This window comes from Camelus bactrianus, chromosome 16, assembly GCF_048773025.1.
Source record: "Camelus bactrianus isolate YW-2024 breed Bactrian camel chromosome 16, ASM4877302v1, whole genome shotgun sequence".
Lineage (NCBI taxonomy): Eukaryota > Metazoa > Chordata > Mammalia > Artiodactyla > Camelidae > Camelus > Camelus bactrianus.
This window is the reverse complement of record NC_133554.1, coordinates 43447315-43464282: the sequence shown is the minus strand read 5'-3', so window position 1 is coordinate 43464282 and position 16968 is coordinate 43447315. Positions and strand designations below refer to the sequence as shown.

Sequence of the window (16968 nt, the reverse complement as noted above, 5' to 3'; positions counted from 1 at the left end):
GGGAACATCCTGTAACTCTGGTTTGGTTTTTTGTTTTTCTTTTTTTCAGATTTCTGATAGCTTTTCTTATTTGTTATTTTTGTTACTACATCTCAAAAAAAAGTTTTGATTTGTGACACAGAATGTGCTCACAGGAAAGTGAACATAATAAGTGAGCATAAACATGACAACTTCACAGATTAATAAAACGGGGAACACCTGTGTAGCCAGCAGCCCAATGAAGAAATAAACTTCTAGCCACAGAAAGCCTCGTATGTCCCTTGAGATCACAGCATCTTCCCACAAAGACAACCACTACCCTGACATTTACCAGAATCACTTCTGCTTTCTGGTTTTACCATCGAAATATATGTATCACAATACAATGCCATTTCGTTTGGTCTGTTTTCAGCTTTCATCTAAATGGAATCAGTCTTTTACATGCCTGGCTTCTTTCACTCAACATTATCTTTTTTATGATTTATCCATGTTGTCTGTAATCTGTTGTCTGTAATGCACACTCTTGATATTTTCTCCCACTCTGTGGATGTCTTTTTTTTAAATTTGCCTCTAAACCTTTTTGGGGGGGGGATTAGGGAGGAGGTAATTAGGTTCATTTCTTTATTTTAATTTTTTTTAATGGAGGTACTGGGGATTGAACCCAGGACCTCGTGCATGCTAAGCACACACTCTACCACTGAGCTATACCTTCTCTTCTCCCCTTTCATGTCATCTTTCAATGGACACTTTTTCATTTTAATGCAGTCTGATTTATCAGTCTTTTTCTCTGTGGGCTGTGCTTTCTGTGTCTGGTTTGAGAACTCTTCCCCTACCCTGAGGCCATGAAGTTATGCTCTATGATCTTTGATAAGCTTTATCATTTTGCCTTTTTACATTTAGTTTTGTAAGCCACCCTAGAATTGACTTTGGGTGGCTGAGAGGCAGGGATCGGGTCTCATTTTTTTTCTACGTGGGCACCTAATTGTTATTGAAAAGACCACCCTCCCCCCACTTCTTTACTGTGCCACCTTTGTCATCCATCCAGTGTCCGTACTGTACCTCCCCTGAACCCAGGGCACAGGGGTCCCTGCCCTAGGCTACAGGATTCAGCATCCCACATAATATAAATACACACACACACACACACAAATGTATTAAAGAACACACAACGTGTTTCTTCATATTTCGAACATTGCTGCATCCTCTGTCTTCTTTCATTCTGTGTCTCCAATAACGCATATGATGGACATTCTCGCTTCATGCCCCATTTCTTTTTCCCTCGCGTCTCTATTTCCCATCCTTTGTTTCTCTGTGCTTCATCCCAGATGGTTTGTTCTGATACATCTTTCAGTTCACTATTATCCTTTCAACTGTGTCTGACCTGAACTCATCTGCTGCATTCTTAATATTCATTATCATATTTTTTCAGTTCTAGAATTTTATACCATTCTTTTTCAAATCTACTGTTGTTGTTGTTTTTTTATACTTTCCAGTTCCTCACCAGAAATTTCCAGCTTGAATTTGACTTCCTTGCACATGGTGAGAATAGTTGTATTAAGGCTGTTCCTGCTATTTTCAATATCTGGAGTCTCCAGGGGTCTGTTTCTGTTGTCGCCTGTGTCTACACAGTATTGCTGGTGGCGTCTGGTCTCCTCAGACGTCTGGTTATCTTTGATTGTATTTTGGATTTTATTTGGAAAAATTTTGATTTTTTAAAATAATTCAAGACTTGGGTTGATGCTGTTTTCCTCCAGAAAGTATTTTTCATTGGTATCTTTATGGTACCTGGAGGTAAGGGTTAGGAGGGTGTGACCAAATCAGGACCATTTTAAATTCAAATTCAAGTTCAAAGTTTGAAGTTGCCTGAGACACCCAAATGACAGGAAGCTGCGTGAGGTCCATGGTGGCTTGGTTTAGCTGTGGTTCACCCTCTCCCAAAGTGCAGCCCTAAGGGGTCCTAGCCTAAGCTGACTAAAAAAAATACATATATACCAGATTTCTCACCCCTGGGGGGCCCTGCACGCCTAGCTCCTTAGTTGCTTCTTCTGAATCAGTAAAGGCTTCCAGCGACAGTCACCTCGCCTACTCAGCTCAGCTTTCTGGGTTTCTGCTTGCAGACTTCAGCCTGGTAATCCCTCATGTTCTTGTTAGCCCTCCCCTGCTTTTTTTAAAAAATAAACTTTATGTTGGGGAATAATTTTAGATTTACAGAAAAGTTGCAAAGTTAGTACAGAAAGTCCCTGGACATCCTTCACTCTGTCTGTCTGCCTTCATGTTAACATCTTACATAACCACGTACATTGGTCACATCTAAGGAATTAACACTAGTATATTACTATGAACTAAACTCCAGACTTTTATTAGTATTTCACTAGTTTTTTCTAATCTCCTTTCTCTGTTCTGGGATCCAATCCAAGACACCACATTGCATTTAGCTGTCAATGTATTTGAGAATAGTTTAAAATATATGTCTATTTCAGCCAGCTTCCGAGGGAGGATGGTCCTAATTACTCCGTCTTGCATTGCTGCCCTCCCCCATCATTTCACTGGCATTCCTAGAAGTAAAAAAATCCTTAAAAGAGTCAACACAAAAAACTTGAGTGCAGTTTTCAAGTTTGTTTCTGTGGAAGAAGCTGAACAATTGAGTTTGCCACTGGCTGAGGATGGGGGAGCAGTAGGTGGAGGAGAGGATGGAATGTATATGAGAAAACAAAACACTCTGTGGTAGCTTAGATTATGCCTCGGAAACAAACAAACTGCAAAATCTCAGTGCCCAAACCCATAAAAAGTCTATCTCTTGCTGACACCAAGTCTGCTGCTAGCTTGGCAGCTCTCGAGGCAACTCTTTTCCAAGGCATGACTCAGGGATCCAGGTTCTTTCCAGCTTGTGGCTCACTCATCTTTGTTGGATGTAACACCCTTGGTCTCTCTCCACGCCTTGGCTTATTTGATTGATGAAGTGGAAGGAGAAACAAGGTATGTCTCCCAGCTGTCTATTCTTCCCTTTCTCTTGGGAGCTGGCTCGCCTGCGGAGAGTGTGTCCTGCGCTACCTGCGATGCATAAAGTCTGCCTAACTCTGAGGGTCAGGATTAGGAAGCCCACTTTCCCGTATCCAAAATCTGGTTACTGCACCTGTGTGAACACAACTTACACTTTTTTCCCCCAAAGACTCATGCATCATCCAAGGCAGTGGTTCTCAACCTAGAGTAATTTCGCCTCCCAGGACAAAAATCTCCTAGAGAGATGTTTGATTGCCACTACTTGGAGGGCAGAGAGAAGAATGACAGCATCTAGGAAGCAGTGGCCAGAGATGCTGCTGAACATCCTATAATACACAGGACAGCCCCCACAAGCAAGAATTATCTGGCTCCAAATGGCAATAGTGCTGATACTAAGAAACCCTGATCTAAGTGGAACAAATGACCATCTTAGATCAGCAGAAGTGACTTAGTCCAAGCAAGTCCAAACCAGAAGAGAATGAACTGGGGTGACAAAGTGGTACCTGTCAAGCTAGGCCCTTTGGGGGCCAGATTTTTTCTGTCCTACCAGTAGGCCTTTCTATACCCTGCCCCATGGCTGGGACGTGGCTTTCAAACTGGGTTTTCTCAGCTGACTCAGAGTAAACTCAGTGCCTGAAGGGTTCTCCCTGCTCCTTCCTCCTCCCTAAGGGAGCTCTAACTCCTGGAGGTCTTTATTCACCATCTGGGCTTACAGCAGTAGGAGGCAGCCTTCCTCTTTGTCTGCCCATGCTAGCATCCACTGGGCTCTCCGACTTCCTGTGGTCCAGTGTTTCCTCACCCCACCCACTGGCTCCCTAGCTCCTCATTCTAGCCATGGTACCACCAGACATGGCCAAACCAGGGGCACATGGATGTCAAGAGGATGTGGTGAGGTTGCCACAAGCCCACTGGTCCTTCTGCACTCCCCACCCCACCCCAGCTCTCCCATCAGAAAACATGCTAAAGTGCCAGATGCTTGCCCTGCTTATAATAAATAAGTTCGGATTTAAGAAAAGTAAGAAGGTCAGAAATTATTCTGTATAAGGACAGAACAAAGAACAGAGATAATACTATTAAGCACTAGAATAAATATTATTTTAATCTGTGTTTTTAAAACTACAAAAACCGATTACCTTTTGTAGTCTGTGTACGTTAACGGAAGTCGGGTCCTGGGCTGAGATCAGAGTTTTCACCCACGTGAACCCCTGTCCCCTTAAATGCCAGCAGCAACCCCCAAAGTTGTGAAGTTGAGACATATCTCCCACATCACCAGAATCACACCCACCCACGCCCCACCACACACGCACAATCTCCCCTCCTAGAACCACTGAGTTAACGCCTCAAATATCAGCCCAGCAAGTGGGTAAAAATTCCAACTGTACCTAGGGAAGTATATATGCCAAAATATTTCTAAGAGAGAAGGAGAAGAACAGGAAAAGTTCCCCACCTTCCATAACCCCCCCCCTTTTTTTTTTTTAACATTTCTGCCTTGTGTAAGTTTGCTTACAACCTGTATAACTTTACAATCAGAAAAAACGACAGACAGAGCTGTTTTGGAAAAAACAGTATGTCACGGCTACCTCTAGTGTGCGTGTTTGTTTTGTTCCCTTCAAGAAGGATTCAGTTCTGAGGTAGAAAACCGCTAACTCACTTTTTAAATTGCCACGACAACTCAGCACAGCTGCGGAGTCCAGCCTCTCGGCGGGGCCTGCCAGAGGCTCCGGGTACCCGGATCAGCCCCGGAGGACGGCTTCCCTCACCCCTGCCTGTACCGCCGCCCTGTGGCCGAGGCCGGTACTGCGCTCTCCGGGAGGCGATGGGAAGGAGGGGCAGTGAGCGCTGTCTCTGGGTCCCCTAACCTCTGTACCACTGACCACTTGGCAGTCTGGTGAAGCTTATGGACTCCGTCTCAGAATAATGGCCTTTTGAGCATATAAAATAAAATACACATGCTTAAAAGAAAACCAACAGTATTGAAGTGGTTATCAAAATATTTGTGTAATACTGTAATAAATGTGCTTATTATTGCTTTAGATAACAACGCTAGTGGCAGGTCTAATAACTAATGATCATCCAAGTAGTGAGGTGCGTACACGGTATTTCAAGCTACCAGTGACAACTGGATATTCTAGTGTCTGTGGTTTTTATTGGTGACAAAGTCACGGTGCTGCAAACACTACACTCATAAGGAAAAGATAAACGTTACTTAAAGGTTAATTACAGTTAAGATGTAGTATTTTCCCACCCAGATTCATGGACTCCCTGAATTCTATACACAGACCCTCTGGAGGGGCTGTGGTCGTGGTTTATGGTGAAGACCCCCTGCAAGGGTACGGATTTGGAAGAAGCTTTCAGTGGGTTTTCAAGGCGCTGGGCTAGCACGCACCGATGGCAAGTCGAGGGAACCTCAAAGGCGCCTCCCTGGCCTGCGCGCGCAGAGGGGTGACCCGCACGGCCCCTCCTCTCCCTTCCTGTTTTAATCCCGCTTCTGCAGGCAGTTAAAGTCCCGTGTGGTCCGGAGAGGAGCGCCCAGTTCCCCGCGTGCGCTGCCGCGTGGCCAGCACTCACCATGCAGCCACTGGTCCTGCTGTTCTGGGGCGGCCTCGTGCTCCCAGGTGAGATGGAGGCTGGGGCAGGGGCGGGGGTGGGGGAGTAGAGGGGTGTGGAGCTCATTCTCAGGCTCTCCCTTTGGGTCTGCAGAGAAAGGAACCTACATTTCCTTTCCAGACCAGGCCTTGTGGCTCTGACTTTGCCCAGCTTCCAGGCTTCACCCCACCCCGCTAGTCCAAAGCCCTCAGAGGGGGCGGACACTTGCTGTTTCTGAAACCCAGAGCCAGGTTTTCCCCAGACCTTTAGGTTCCAGCCCCTTCAGGGCTGAGCGGTTGTGAGTCTTCTTCATTTCCTGATTGTGCCAAGCCTGGGGACAGACAAGACACCCCTGTTAGCACTCAGCAATTATTTCCTGAACATCTGTTATACCACTCACAACAACCCTGAGAGATAAAGAATCCTCTGGTCAAGGATCAGAGGTCTGGGGATGCTGTGAATCAAGGATCAGGGAAGGTGCTGAGGCATTGCTTTTGGACTTGTAGCTTCTCCTGGTCTCCACCTGACAGTCACCACAGCCAAGCAGGGGAAGACATCAATTCACAAGCCTGCTTTTCTTTTTTTTTTTTTCTTTTTTTTTAACCTTTTAACATAAAAAAATTAGGATGCATCTTATAACTGATGTCAGTTGTTCAATTGACTGTTTTTTCTTAATGTCATATAAAATTATGGTGGATCTTACATATGATAGAAACTTAATTTGATGAAACAGGACATTATCATCATCTATAGGTGAGAAAACTCAAGAGGCCCAGAGAGGTCAAGCAATTTCTCCAGGGTCACACAGCTACTAAGTGGTATTGCTGAGATCACACTCTGGGTTGTCTGAATCTTGAGCTTCCCCATCACCAGCCTGCAATATGCCAGGTTTAGGGAAACAGCAGCAGCCCTGTCCCAAGATCCCTCCCTGGCAGAGTGGAGTACCAGCTCTTCCCAGGGCTGCCCCAAGAAGAGGGTGACTGAGGAAAGCCTTCTGGTCTTGGCCCTGGTACTTGAATCAGGCAATTCCAACCTTTACCCTTGCTGTGGTTTCAGGTTGCACAGCCCTGGTGGGCCCGAAGGAGATCAGAGGGTTCGAAGGTGACACTGTGTCCCTGCAGTGCACCTACGGGGAAGAGCTGAAGATGAACAAGAAATACTGGTGCAAGGAGGCTGGGTTACTGATCTCCCGCTGCTCTGGGACTATCTTCTCGGGAGAATATGGCCAAGATGGCAGGGTGTCCGTCCACGACAGCCCCCAGGAACTCAAGTTCAAGGTGACCCTGAGGAACCTCACCCTGAAGGACACGGGGAAGTACTGGTGTGGGGTCCAAAGAGTGGGCTTTGATAAGTCTTTCTTGGTCTCTCTGTCCGTCTTTCCAGGTAACAAACGTCTCTCCTTCCCTGGGAGGGGGACAGGGTCATGGAGGTGGGGGCAGAGGGACTGCACATTCCCACCGGAGGGTAGGCCGCAGCACAGACGGGAGGGGAGAGCTATGCACAGGTGTGGGGTGTTCCTAAGATATAGCCTGCTTGCTGAAAAGGGCTTCATCGAGACCTCTGCTTGCTTCCTGGGGTGTCCTGTAGCTGGAGATGTTCTGAGATATTGGTCCTGGGGAGACTAGGGTTCAGGGGTCAAGGATCAGAGGTCTGGGGATGCTGTGAATCAAGGATCAGGGAAGGTGCTGAGGCATTGCTTTTGGACTTGTAGCTTCTTCTGGTCTCCACCTGACAGTCACCACAGCCAAGCAGGGGAAGACAGGGACCAAGGCATCTCCGTTCCCAGGGACCTCCCTGTACAAGCACACAGCAGCCTCTCCGTACACAGGGACCTCTCTGTATGCAAAGACCTCTCATCACCCAACAACCTCTCCGTATTCAGGGACCTCTTCTCACCCAACAACCTCTCTGTATGCAAGGACCTCTCATCACCCAACAACCTCTCCGTATGCAGGGACCTCTTCTCACCCAACAACCTCTCTGTATGCAAGGACCTCTCATCACCCAACAACCTCTCCGTATGCAGGGACCTCTTCTTACCCAACAACCTCTCTGTATGCAAGGACCTCTGCTCACCCAGCAAACTATCCTCCTGCAGGGACCTCCCGCCCAGCTACCCAGCTGGACTCCACCTCAGCAGAGGAAGCCAGTTTTGTCCCCAGCAGCAGCAGCTCCGAGCCCAGGTGAGCCCCAGGTGACCAAGGTCACCTTTCAGGTCGTCACTAAACCATAAGGTGCCTCTGAGCAAGTAAGAACCCAATATTCCTTCCTCCAGGCAAACACAGCCTCTTGTCGTGGCCGCAGCTGTGCACAGAGGGCAGATTCAGCCCCCATCCCACCCCCTACTCACTTGGGCCCTTGAGCAGTAAACAACCTACGCTCCAGGGGCCAGCAGGCCTGTTGCCTTGGACTTGCAGGCCCACCCAAAGTGAAGGGACTTCCATGGTCCCAGTCCCCACATTGCTCCCTGCCTGGCTTTAGGGACAGGCACCCCAATTCAGTAGCTTTTACCTGTACTCTTTCCACTGGCTTTTACCAAGCATGAAAATATGGACCCAAACAATATGGTATTTTCTTACCAGACCGGAGTCCCAGCCTGAAAGATAGGCTCTTAGGGTTTTTTTCTTTTCTTTTCGTTAATGGAGGTACTGGGGATTGAACCCAGGACCTATTGCATGCTAAGCATGCGCTCTACCACTGAGCTAAACCCCCCGACTGTTGGTTTATGTATACCTGACCTCTATTATGGAGAGCCAGGTAACTGCTCACAGATTCAGACCCAAATGAAAGTGTCTCCTGGGATTGGTGACAGGGGCTGAGGTCCCTTTCATTGGGACTAACCAGATGTGGACCCTGGTGCCCTCTGATCTCCTTGGGAGAGACAAGGGACATGGCTGGGACTCAGAATAAGAATGCACAGCATGTCGCTGACATCTGGTGACAGCTACTGGGCTCCTTTCCATCTCACCCGCAGGGTGTCCATCCCGATGATCCGCATCCTGGCCCCTGTCCTGGTGCTGCTGGCCCTGCTGCTGGCCACAGGCCTGGCTGCCCTCGGCAGCTACGTGCTCCGGCGGAGGAGGGAAGGTGAGCAGTGTAGACCAAAGGGGTGAGAGGCTCTCAGCCAGGGGCCTCCCAAGACCTCCAGTCCTCCCAACACCCCAGAGAGACCCTGTGGGCCTTGATGTGTACATCTGAGATGCCGGCATCGGGAGCGCCCCACGGGGTGGGCCACATTAAGCACAAGCAATTCAAATAGGGGAGCGGTGGGGGGTTTTCATCTTGCTCTGGTCTGTCCGACCGAGCTCATCAGCCACTTCTCTCCCTGTGGATCCCAGTGACTCCATGTCCATCTCTGCAGGTCTGGCTCCTTGTATGAGGACTGACTACAGAGGGGAGTGCAGGTCTGAGCACTTGAACTTGAGTAGGACGTACATTGTGCCCCTCCCCGCCAACACCTGCCACTGGGATTCTAGAGGTGCTCAGCCCCTTTCAAGGCTTGGCTTCAAATCCCAGCTCTGCCACTTTTGAGCTGCGTGACCTTGGGCAAGTCACCTAACTTCCCTGAGCCTCAGCTGCCTCAGATATACATCCAACAGAAACAGAATACAAGCCACATTTGTGATGGACAATTCCCTAGTAGTCACATGAAAACAAAGTACAAAGAAACTAGTGAAGTTAATTCTAATAATAGGCTTTATTTACCACGATATATCCGAGACATTATCACTTCAACATGGAATCAATATAAAGGTACTATTGGCATATATTCAACATTCATTTTTTCACCTTGAGTCTGAAACCCAGCGTTGTTCAGAGTAGTCACATTTTCAGGGCTCAATGGCCGCGTGTAGCTCTTGGCTTCTGTGGTGGATGGCACAGATTAACTGAAACAACAACCATGGGAGTTGCCTTGTGGCGGACACTGGTGTGGCTTATGTTGTTTTTATCTCTTTGAGCCTCCTCAATACTGTGGAGTTAGGAATTACTTGTTTCAAATCCCCCCACTTTATAGGGCAAGAGACTGAGGCACAGAGTGGTTAAGCAGCTGGCCCTGTGTTTGTATAGCCAGGAAGACATCCTGGCAAACTGGCAATGTTGTCCCAGTGCAGGTGGCCATGGGGGGGGTCCCAGGTCTGCCTCCTGACTCCCCACTGTGTGACCCCAGGAAGAAATGTCAGCCTTGTCCATGACCCTAGGCCCCTCAGGGGAGTCTGGAGGAGCACACGGGGTGAAAACATTCTGGTCACGACCGCAGAGCCTCTTAGCACATTGTCTTTCAAATGATGGACCCCAGCTGGCAGCGGTGACATCCCCTGGTAGCCTGTTAGACATGTAGCGTCTCAGGCCTTAAGTTCAACCTACTGAATTAGAATCAGCATTTAATAAAATTTCCCAAGGTCCTGTATGCGCACTGAGGTTTCAGAAACAATGACCTTAGCAAAGAGAATTACTTCCTCAGCCAGTTTCTGGTCCACACTGGGATTTCCATGCACTAATCTCAAAAGTCCAGTCATTGCTCCTTCTTGTCTCTTTCAGCTCAACGGGATACGGAGACACAGAAGAAGGAGAAGATCCACCTCTCCCACCAGGTAGGTGGCAGGCCCGAGCTCAGACCCCCGAGAGGCTGGAAGTCAGGACTCCCGGGCCCTGCCTCTTCATCTCCCAAATTGGTCTTCCATAGCTGACATCAAGGCCAGGCTTGCCGCCCACATCCTGTGAATCTGTGTGAGCCCTATCCTTCAGGCTGCGAGCCAACGGAGTGCCCTCCTCACCCTGACTTCCCACCGAGGGTACCAGCAGGGCTGTGCTCCAGACCCCGGGCCCTCTTTTAATCCTCCCTTTTAGAATCAGACAGCATCTGAGCTGGATCCACAGGGTGCCTTTGAGATCATCTAGTCCAGCCTTTCCCTAAGTTTGGTGCAAACCCCTTTTCAGAACACCTGGGGGTGGGTGTGGGGGCCTATTAGAAATATGCTTTCTTTGATGTCAGTCCTAACCAAAGCCTCTAGCGGTAGGAGTTGGGAACCTGAATTTTAAACACTGCCCTGGGGATGCTGACAGCACACCAGAGTGTGACAACCAGAGATCCTGGTCTGCTTTTGCAGAAGAGAGAACTGAGACCCCAAGAGGGAAAAAGTCTTGCCCAAGGTCACAGCAGGCAGTGGCCCCAACAGAGAGTGGGATCCATAGCTCTCAACTCCCATCTCTCCTCTTTCCAGAACACCCTGCTGTTTTCTCTGCGCTTTCCTTGACTCTGAGACCAAGGTGGTGTGGCTACCTGGACACTCAGGCTGAGCACTGGGGGCAAGAGGGCAGAGAGAATGGGGGTCCCTGTGCCCATCTTCCTGGAGAGAGGCTCCCTGCTGCCGGGCCCATCCCAGACCCCTGCAAAGAGAGCCCTCCCTTCCCACGCCAGCACGCTCAGGGGGAGGGTCACGGCTCAGGAAACAGAAGCCCCGCTTGCCTCTCCCAACGGCCTCACCCGGCCTCTCCTTCCTCAGCTGTTTACTGAGATGCCTCCAAGCTGATTCTTTAAAACATTGGAGCAGGAAAGGGGGGCCCTATTGCATTCTTTCCTGGCGCCAGCAGGGACAAAAGCCTCAGGCCAGGGAGGGGCTGGGGCAGGAATGGGACGCTGGGCTTTCCTTCACTTAGGAAGCAGCTGCTGTTGTCTCAGGAAGCTCAATGAGACCAAAGGTGATGGACGAAGTAAGGAAGGGTCTGAGAGATGGACAGAGGGACTGCCACAGCCACCGCCAGAGCCCTCCTCCTGGCTCTGCATCCTGGGGCTCACAGAAGGGGGGCTGGGGTAAGAGGGAGCCCCTCCAGGCAGCTGTGCAACTATCATCTTAATGCCCAGAAGTAGAGGCTGTCACATGTACCCTGTACATGCCACAACCCAGAAACTGCCTCCGTGCTCGCTGAACAGCCAAGTGTCCACCGTGTGGGCCGAGGGGCCATTGAGAGACTCGCCCTGGACACAGGGTAGTGGTCCTGGCTGCAGCCTCCATGTGTGGTTTGATCTCTGCCCCTGAGATTCTTTCCTCAAATTGGTCACCCTAGATAAAGTAAGTGACACTTCGGCAGCTGCTGGTGGTCAGTGGTCAGCAGTGATGGGGTTTCGACGGAATCACAAAGCTGTAAATATGGGATTCGTGGGAAGAGGACCTGACGTCAGGCATTCTCTGGTCTGGCCCCAGTGCTACCGTGTCCTCCCCATAGGCAGGGCTGAGACGGACAAGGGCTGTGAGTGACAGCATTTGTGAAATCTCCTTCCCCTGTCCCCGATTCCTTCAGGCTCTCATCCCCCCAGCCAGATTGCACCCGAGGAATTCTGTTCTGACTCTTACCTTGTTCCAGTAAGAAGAGCCAGCTGTGTGACTTCTGGCAAGTTACATCACATCTCTGGGCCTCGGTTTCCCCGTTTCGCAGGACTGTTGTTAGGAACAAGCGAGATGAGACACCCCTAGCTATCCAGAAAATGGGCGCGCCTTTCCTCGGCTTCAGTGTCCATCAGGCCATGGGATCTCCCGGCTCGTCCACCTCAGGGCAGCTGTGCCCTTAGGAGACGTAGCTGACGACCCAGGCGAGCAGCTGAGCCCAAGTCAGGAGATGGGCTTCCTCAGCCACACTGGATTCCCCCTTCTCTTCCCTGGGCCTCTCATTTGATTAAGGAGGGGTCGCTTAGACAGATAATCCCTAAAGAGTTTTTCCAGTGCTGTTTGTTACCCGGTGAATTTTTGAGGTGTCCAGTTTTGCTCTCTCAGGGCATATTACCAACAATCTGCAACAGGCACGTTCTCCTTGCTCGAAGGATAGAAATAACAATAATGAAAACAAATTGATCATTCCAGGAGTTCCCAGTTACTGAGTGATAAAATACTATCACAAATATTTCTCATAACCCTAAGGGAAAAATTCCTATCCCCCTGTTACAGCTAAGGAAACTGAGCCTCAGAGAAGTTAGGGGGCTTGCCCAAGGTCACACTGAGACATAGTAAATTGGACGTAAGGACTCTGACTCCTCAGCCCACCCCCCTGCATGTCCCTCCTCCTGCTCAAGCTTACAGACTGCCCCTGCTGCCAAGAACAGGCTGTTCTGACGGCGTCTGTGTTTCAGCCGCTGGGGAGCATCTGGGCCTCGAAGTCCTCTGTGATCAACTGCGCAGGGCTTACTGGGCCCCCTGCCAGCCCCGAGCCCTCTGCCAGCCCCAACACGGAGATCCGGTGCCTGAGCCAGGTGTGGACAGAGGACGCCGGGGGTCTGGAGCCACTTAGCCTGGCTCCACTCTGACAATTCAGGGAAGCGGGGGAGGGCCCTGTCCTCAGTATTCACCCACCTACGCCATCATAACCAGAGCCTAGGCCCTTTCACCCAAGAAGCCAGGACTCCTGACCTCATATCCTCTTTTTCAAGAAGAAAATTCTTGAAGAGTTTGCTAGAAATCACAGCTTAAAGAGCTCTGAGCTGGCAGGATTCCCACATCTGAAGCCAGAACAGGGCCTGAAGCCCTGAGGATGCTCTCCCAGGGGATAGGGGGATGGGCTGGGATGAATCAAAGCCTGGGGTTCTGGGGAGAAGTGGTTAGTGCACCTCAGATGGACAGAGGCTTGTAGAAAAGGCTGGGGTGGACCCAACAGCTACCTGGAGACCCCCGAGCAGGGCACTGCTTTTCACTCCCCACTGTTGTCTTTACAGACTTCAGAGAAAGATGGAGCCTCTTTGCAGGACCCCGAGGGAGCCATGAGCCCGGGACCTCCCCTCCCCAAGTCTGGGGAAGAGCTGGACTTCTCAAAGATCATCTCAGTGTAGCTGCAGAACACCCTCCGTGAATCTGAAGGCTGAATTTGCACTAACTCTGATAAATGTTCTGCTACGGCTTCAGAGTTCAACTGACAGAGTCCAGGGCTCTCCCCCTTCCTTCCCAGCCTCTCCTGCACACCCTCGCCTGGCCTGGAAGACTTTGTCAGCCCTGGAGCCTGGCCTCACAGTTCCAGCTGGAGACTGGAACCTCCCCCAGATGGTCACATCCCTGGGCAGGGTGAGCTGCCGCTGAACCCTCCCCGGGGCCAGGCCAGGCTCAGGGGATCTGGTCTGAATTTATATCTGCTACTGGGACTCCCCCGGGGCCTGGAAGCACAGCAACAGGCCCCTCCCTCCTCCCCCTCCAGACCCCACCTTCTCCTCCCTTCTGTCCTCTGACTCAGGGCCAAGTTCTCCTGCATAAGCCAGTGAGGAGGAGGGAGCCTGCTGGGTTAGACCGGACTCTGATTTCTCAAAGCCAGGCTATGAACCACCTGCATCCCAGTCCCTTGGGAAGCTGGTAAAAAGATGACTCCTGGGCCCCATCAATACCTACCAAAACCATCTCTGAGCCTGGGCTTGGGACTCGGCATTTCTCACAAGTGCCCTGGTGATTCTAACACTTGAATTTGTGCACTAATGGGCATGTTGAAGTCTCGGGTCCCTCCAGCTTAGAGAGTCTACATTGGATGGGTGGAGTCTCCCCTCGCCCCCTCTAGGAGCTGCTCTGCTCAGGACACCGTGACCCAGCGAGGGGCTTTCCTGGGCCTGCCTGGGTCCCGGCCCAGGTCAAGTGCATATTGGAAGGGGAGCCCAGGACTAGTGGGGAGCGGTTCCACTTTCTGATCTTCTTCCTCAGCCATGCATTCTAGGCTTTGGAAGGAGGATGGAGAAAAACTCAGCTCCTACCTTGTCAAGAAAGGGTTGATTGCCTGTGGGTTCTGGCAGCTGGGGAGGGTCAGGAAATCACAGGGTGGAGGTAGAGATGAGTCTCTAAAAGGGGGGAGGGAGAAGACAAGGCAGGACCTTAAGGGGAAACTGAGTTTGGCTCACTGGGGGTATGGAAAGGAAGGTAGAGTAACAGAACTACTGTTTGTTTGTTTTCTCTATTTTCTTTGAAAAATGAACTAGAGGCTGCTCAGTATACAAAACTTAAAAAGGTGAGAGGGTAGAAAAAAAGAAAACAAATCACCTATAGTCTCACAACTGCCCAGAGACAATTGTTAATCATCTTTTATTGTATTTTTTCTCCACATCACTTCTGATGTTCTTTTACAAATTATTCTATACATACAACTTTATATCTTGCTTTTCCCACTTTATTATTATATCATAAACATTTGTTTTTACATACCTTTCATAAATTAAATGTTTATCCACTGTGTAATATTTCGTATCTTTGTGTTTTAATTTATTTCAGTTCTCTCTCACTAGGTATTTAATTTGTTTCTATTTTTGCTATCATGAATAACAGCGTGGTGAATCTTTGCACAAGGCTTTATTTGCATTTGGAGATTTTAGACGAATTTGCATACCTGGATGTGCCAGGTCATAGGGTGTGAACATTTTTTCTTTTTCTTCTTTTTTGGGGGGGGAGATAATTAGGTTTATTTATTTATTTACTTATTTATTTTTAATGGAGTTACTGAGGATTGAACCCAGGACCTCCTGCACATTAAGCACGGACTCTTATCTCTGAGCTCTACCCTCCCTGCTAACATTTTCGAAGTTACTGATACCCGTTGCCAAACAGCTTTCAAAAATGGCAGAACCAACGTCACTCCTTCTGGGGCTTGTCAGTCAGCATTTCTCAAAGTCCTCATCAACCTGGACACCCGTCCCTGTGAGTGTGGGAGGAGAAACCAGTCAGTAACAGCCCTGGAGCGAGGACCTAGTGGGCGGGACGAGGTGGAGCCGGTCTGATGACGAAAAAAAAACTCACCAGAAGGTGGCGCCAGTGGCCAGAGGCGGGGCGAAGTGGTGAGCACCTCCTACCTTCTCCCAGAGGAGAGGGAGCTCAGGGTCTGAGCTCAAGGAACTCTGCCCAGGATCCCGGCACAGTGAGTGCCTAGATGTTGGGGGAGGGAGGAAGCAGAGAGACCCCCAAAATCACCCAAAGCAGGCCTCCCCCGTGAGAAATCTCTTGGCTGGAGGCTGGTGAGAACGAGGGCTGCCCAGAAAACCTGTCACCTACTGCAGCCAGGGCTTTTGGGAACCAGGAATGTCACCCAGGTCGTCCCAGTCCCACCCCTTGCCCACTTGTGGACCATGTGTCCATTAAGGAGATCAGTGTCTTTTGTGAGGCAGAGCTCTCTCCAAGATGGCCTAGGATTGGCATCACGGGATTCCAAGGTTCCGGGGATTTATCAGACACTCCAGCATCATTCATAGACCCTGGTGCGCGGTCCTAGCCCCCAGCGCTGCCACAGTGCCAGCCCAGCTCTATCTCCCGGGCAGAGGACCAAGACCGCTCCCTCACCAGCTGCTTCTCCGCAGTCCCCCATCTTGATACACCTTGGTTTCATATTTGTACACCCAAATCTTCAACTCTGTGATCTTCGGTACATATGTGAGACTCTCTCCAATTCCCTTAAAACAAAAGAGTTGCAGGAAGCCACTGCTTACCCATCCTGAGAGCAAAGGTTTCCAGCCCCGAAACTTGCTGAGAGGTGAAAATTAGAGAACCACCATCATGGCTAACGTTCTTTTTTGCCAAATTGGAATATTAACTACAACAATAATATAATAAACTATCATTTATCCTCCCATTTGTTTCTTTAAAAGAAACATTTTAACACCAAAGGGAGTACTGATAGTAAAAAGGAATGATTTGAGATATCCCTTCCCTAATCTACCCCTCAACAAAGAATTGGATGTTATGATCCTAATCCATTGTCGCCCATTGAAAAGAGATTGTCTAAGTTCACCATCTAGGAGGTGGTAGCTTGTAGGGGAAGAGAAAATAGAAGTGGGGAAGGTGGAAAGCCTCTAAGAGTGCAAGTGGAGGTGATGTGTTCAAGGGCACCTCTGAGTAGTGGGAGGACAGTGTTCTCTACCTGTAGCACTTCCAGGATGTGACAGGCACACCGCACTGACAGCTTGGAGGGGTGATCCGGAGCTGGATCTCAGTGTGGGGCTCCAAAGCCAAGTGCTAAAGCAGCAGGTCTGCCCATCTTGAACGGACAGCATGAGTTTATCCATTTTTACCCCTTCTCCCAAGAAAAGCTTTCTGGAATTTTGATGGGGATTGCATTGGATTACATAGATCAATTCCAGGAGCATTGACATCTTAACAATGTTGATTCTTCCAATCCATGAACAAAGAGTACAGCTATTTATTTAGATCGTCTTTAATTTCTCTTGGTAATACTCTACAGTTTTCAATGTAGAGGTCTAGCACATCTTTTGTCAGATTTATCCCTAAGTTGTTCGTACTTTTTATGCTATTGTAAATGGCATTGCTTTTTAAAATTCCACTTCTGATTGCCTGTTGCTAGTATATAGAAATGCAATTGATTTTTGTGTATGGATCTTGTATCACGCAGTCTTGCCAAATTCACTTCCTAGTTCTAGTAGCTTTTTTTTTTTTGGTAGAG

At 49.3% G+C, this 16968-nt stretch overlaps 2 protein-coding genes across 11 annotated transcripts in view; one reads left to right on the top strand and one right to left on the bottom strand.

Moving 5' to 3' along the window:
* The window catches only part of MPP3 (MAGUK p55 scaffold protein 3), a 35182-nt gene extending 30514 nt beyond the window's left edge, over positions 1-4668 (bottom strand). Inside the window, exon 1 of the mRNA XM_045520037.2 lies at positions 4631-4668. The gene's annotated coding sequence lies outside the window, so the exon portion shown is untranslated. The remainder of the gene's footprint in view (positions 1-4630) is intronic.
* Positions 4669-5440: 772 nt separating this feature from the next.
* CD300LG (CD300 molecule like family member g) lies at positions 5441-14759 on the top strand. 10 transcript variants are annotated; one of them, XM_010959561.3, is made up of 9 exons: positions 5441-5594; positions 6622-6948; positions 7664-7748; positions 8540-8652; positions 10105-10157; positions 11224-11377; positions 11866-11955; positions 12689-12808; positions 13268-14759. In XM_010959561.3, the coding sequence occupies exons 1-9, from the start codon at positions 5549-5551 to the stop codon at positions 13399-13401; spliced, it is 1122 nt and encodes a 373-aa protein (XP_010957863.1). In that variant the 5' UTR covers positions 5441-5548; the 3' UTR covers positions 13402-14759. The 10 variants fall into 10 exon arrangements, with proteins under 10 accessions (XP_010957863.1, XP_074199433.1, XP_010957861.2 ...); XM_074343332.1 differs by having other exon boundaries at positions 7592-7748; XM_010959559.3 differs by having other exon boundaries at positions 7448-7748.
* The last annotated feature ends 2209 nt before the right edge of the window (positions 14760-16968 follow it).

Coding starts and splice junctions, on each gene's coding strand:
- CD300LG (XM_010959557.3), top strand. CDS start 5,549: ATGCAGCCACTGGTCCTGCTGTTCTGGGGCGGCCTCGTGCTCCCAG. Junction 5,595..6,621: donor GGGCGGCCTCGTGCTCCCAG/GTGAGATGGAGG, acceptor CTGTGGTTTCAG/GTTGCACAGCCCTGGTGGGC. Junction 6,949..7,276: donor CTCTCTGTCCGTCTTTCCAG/GTAACAAACGTC, acceptor TTGGACTTGTAG/CTTCTTCTGGTCTCCACCTG.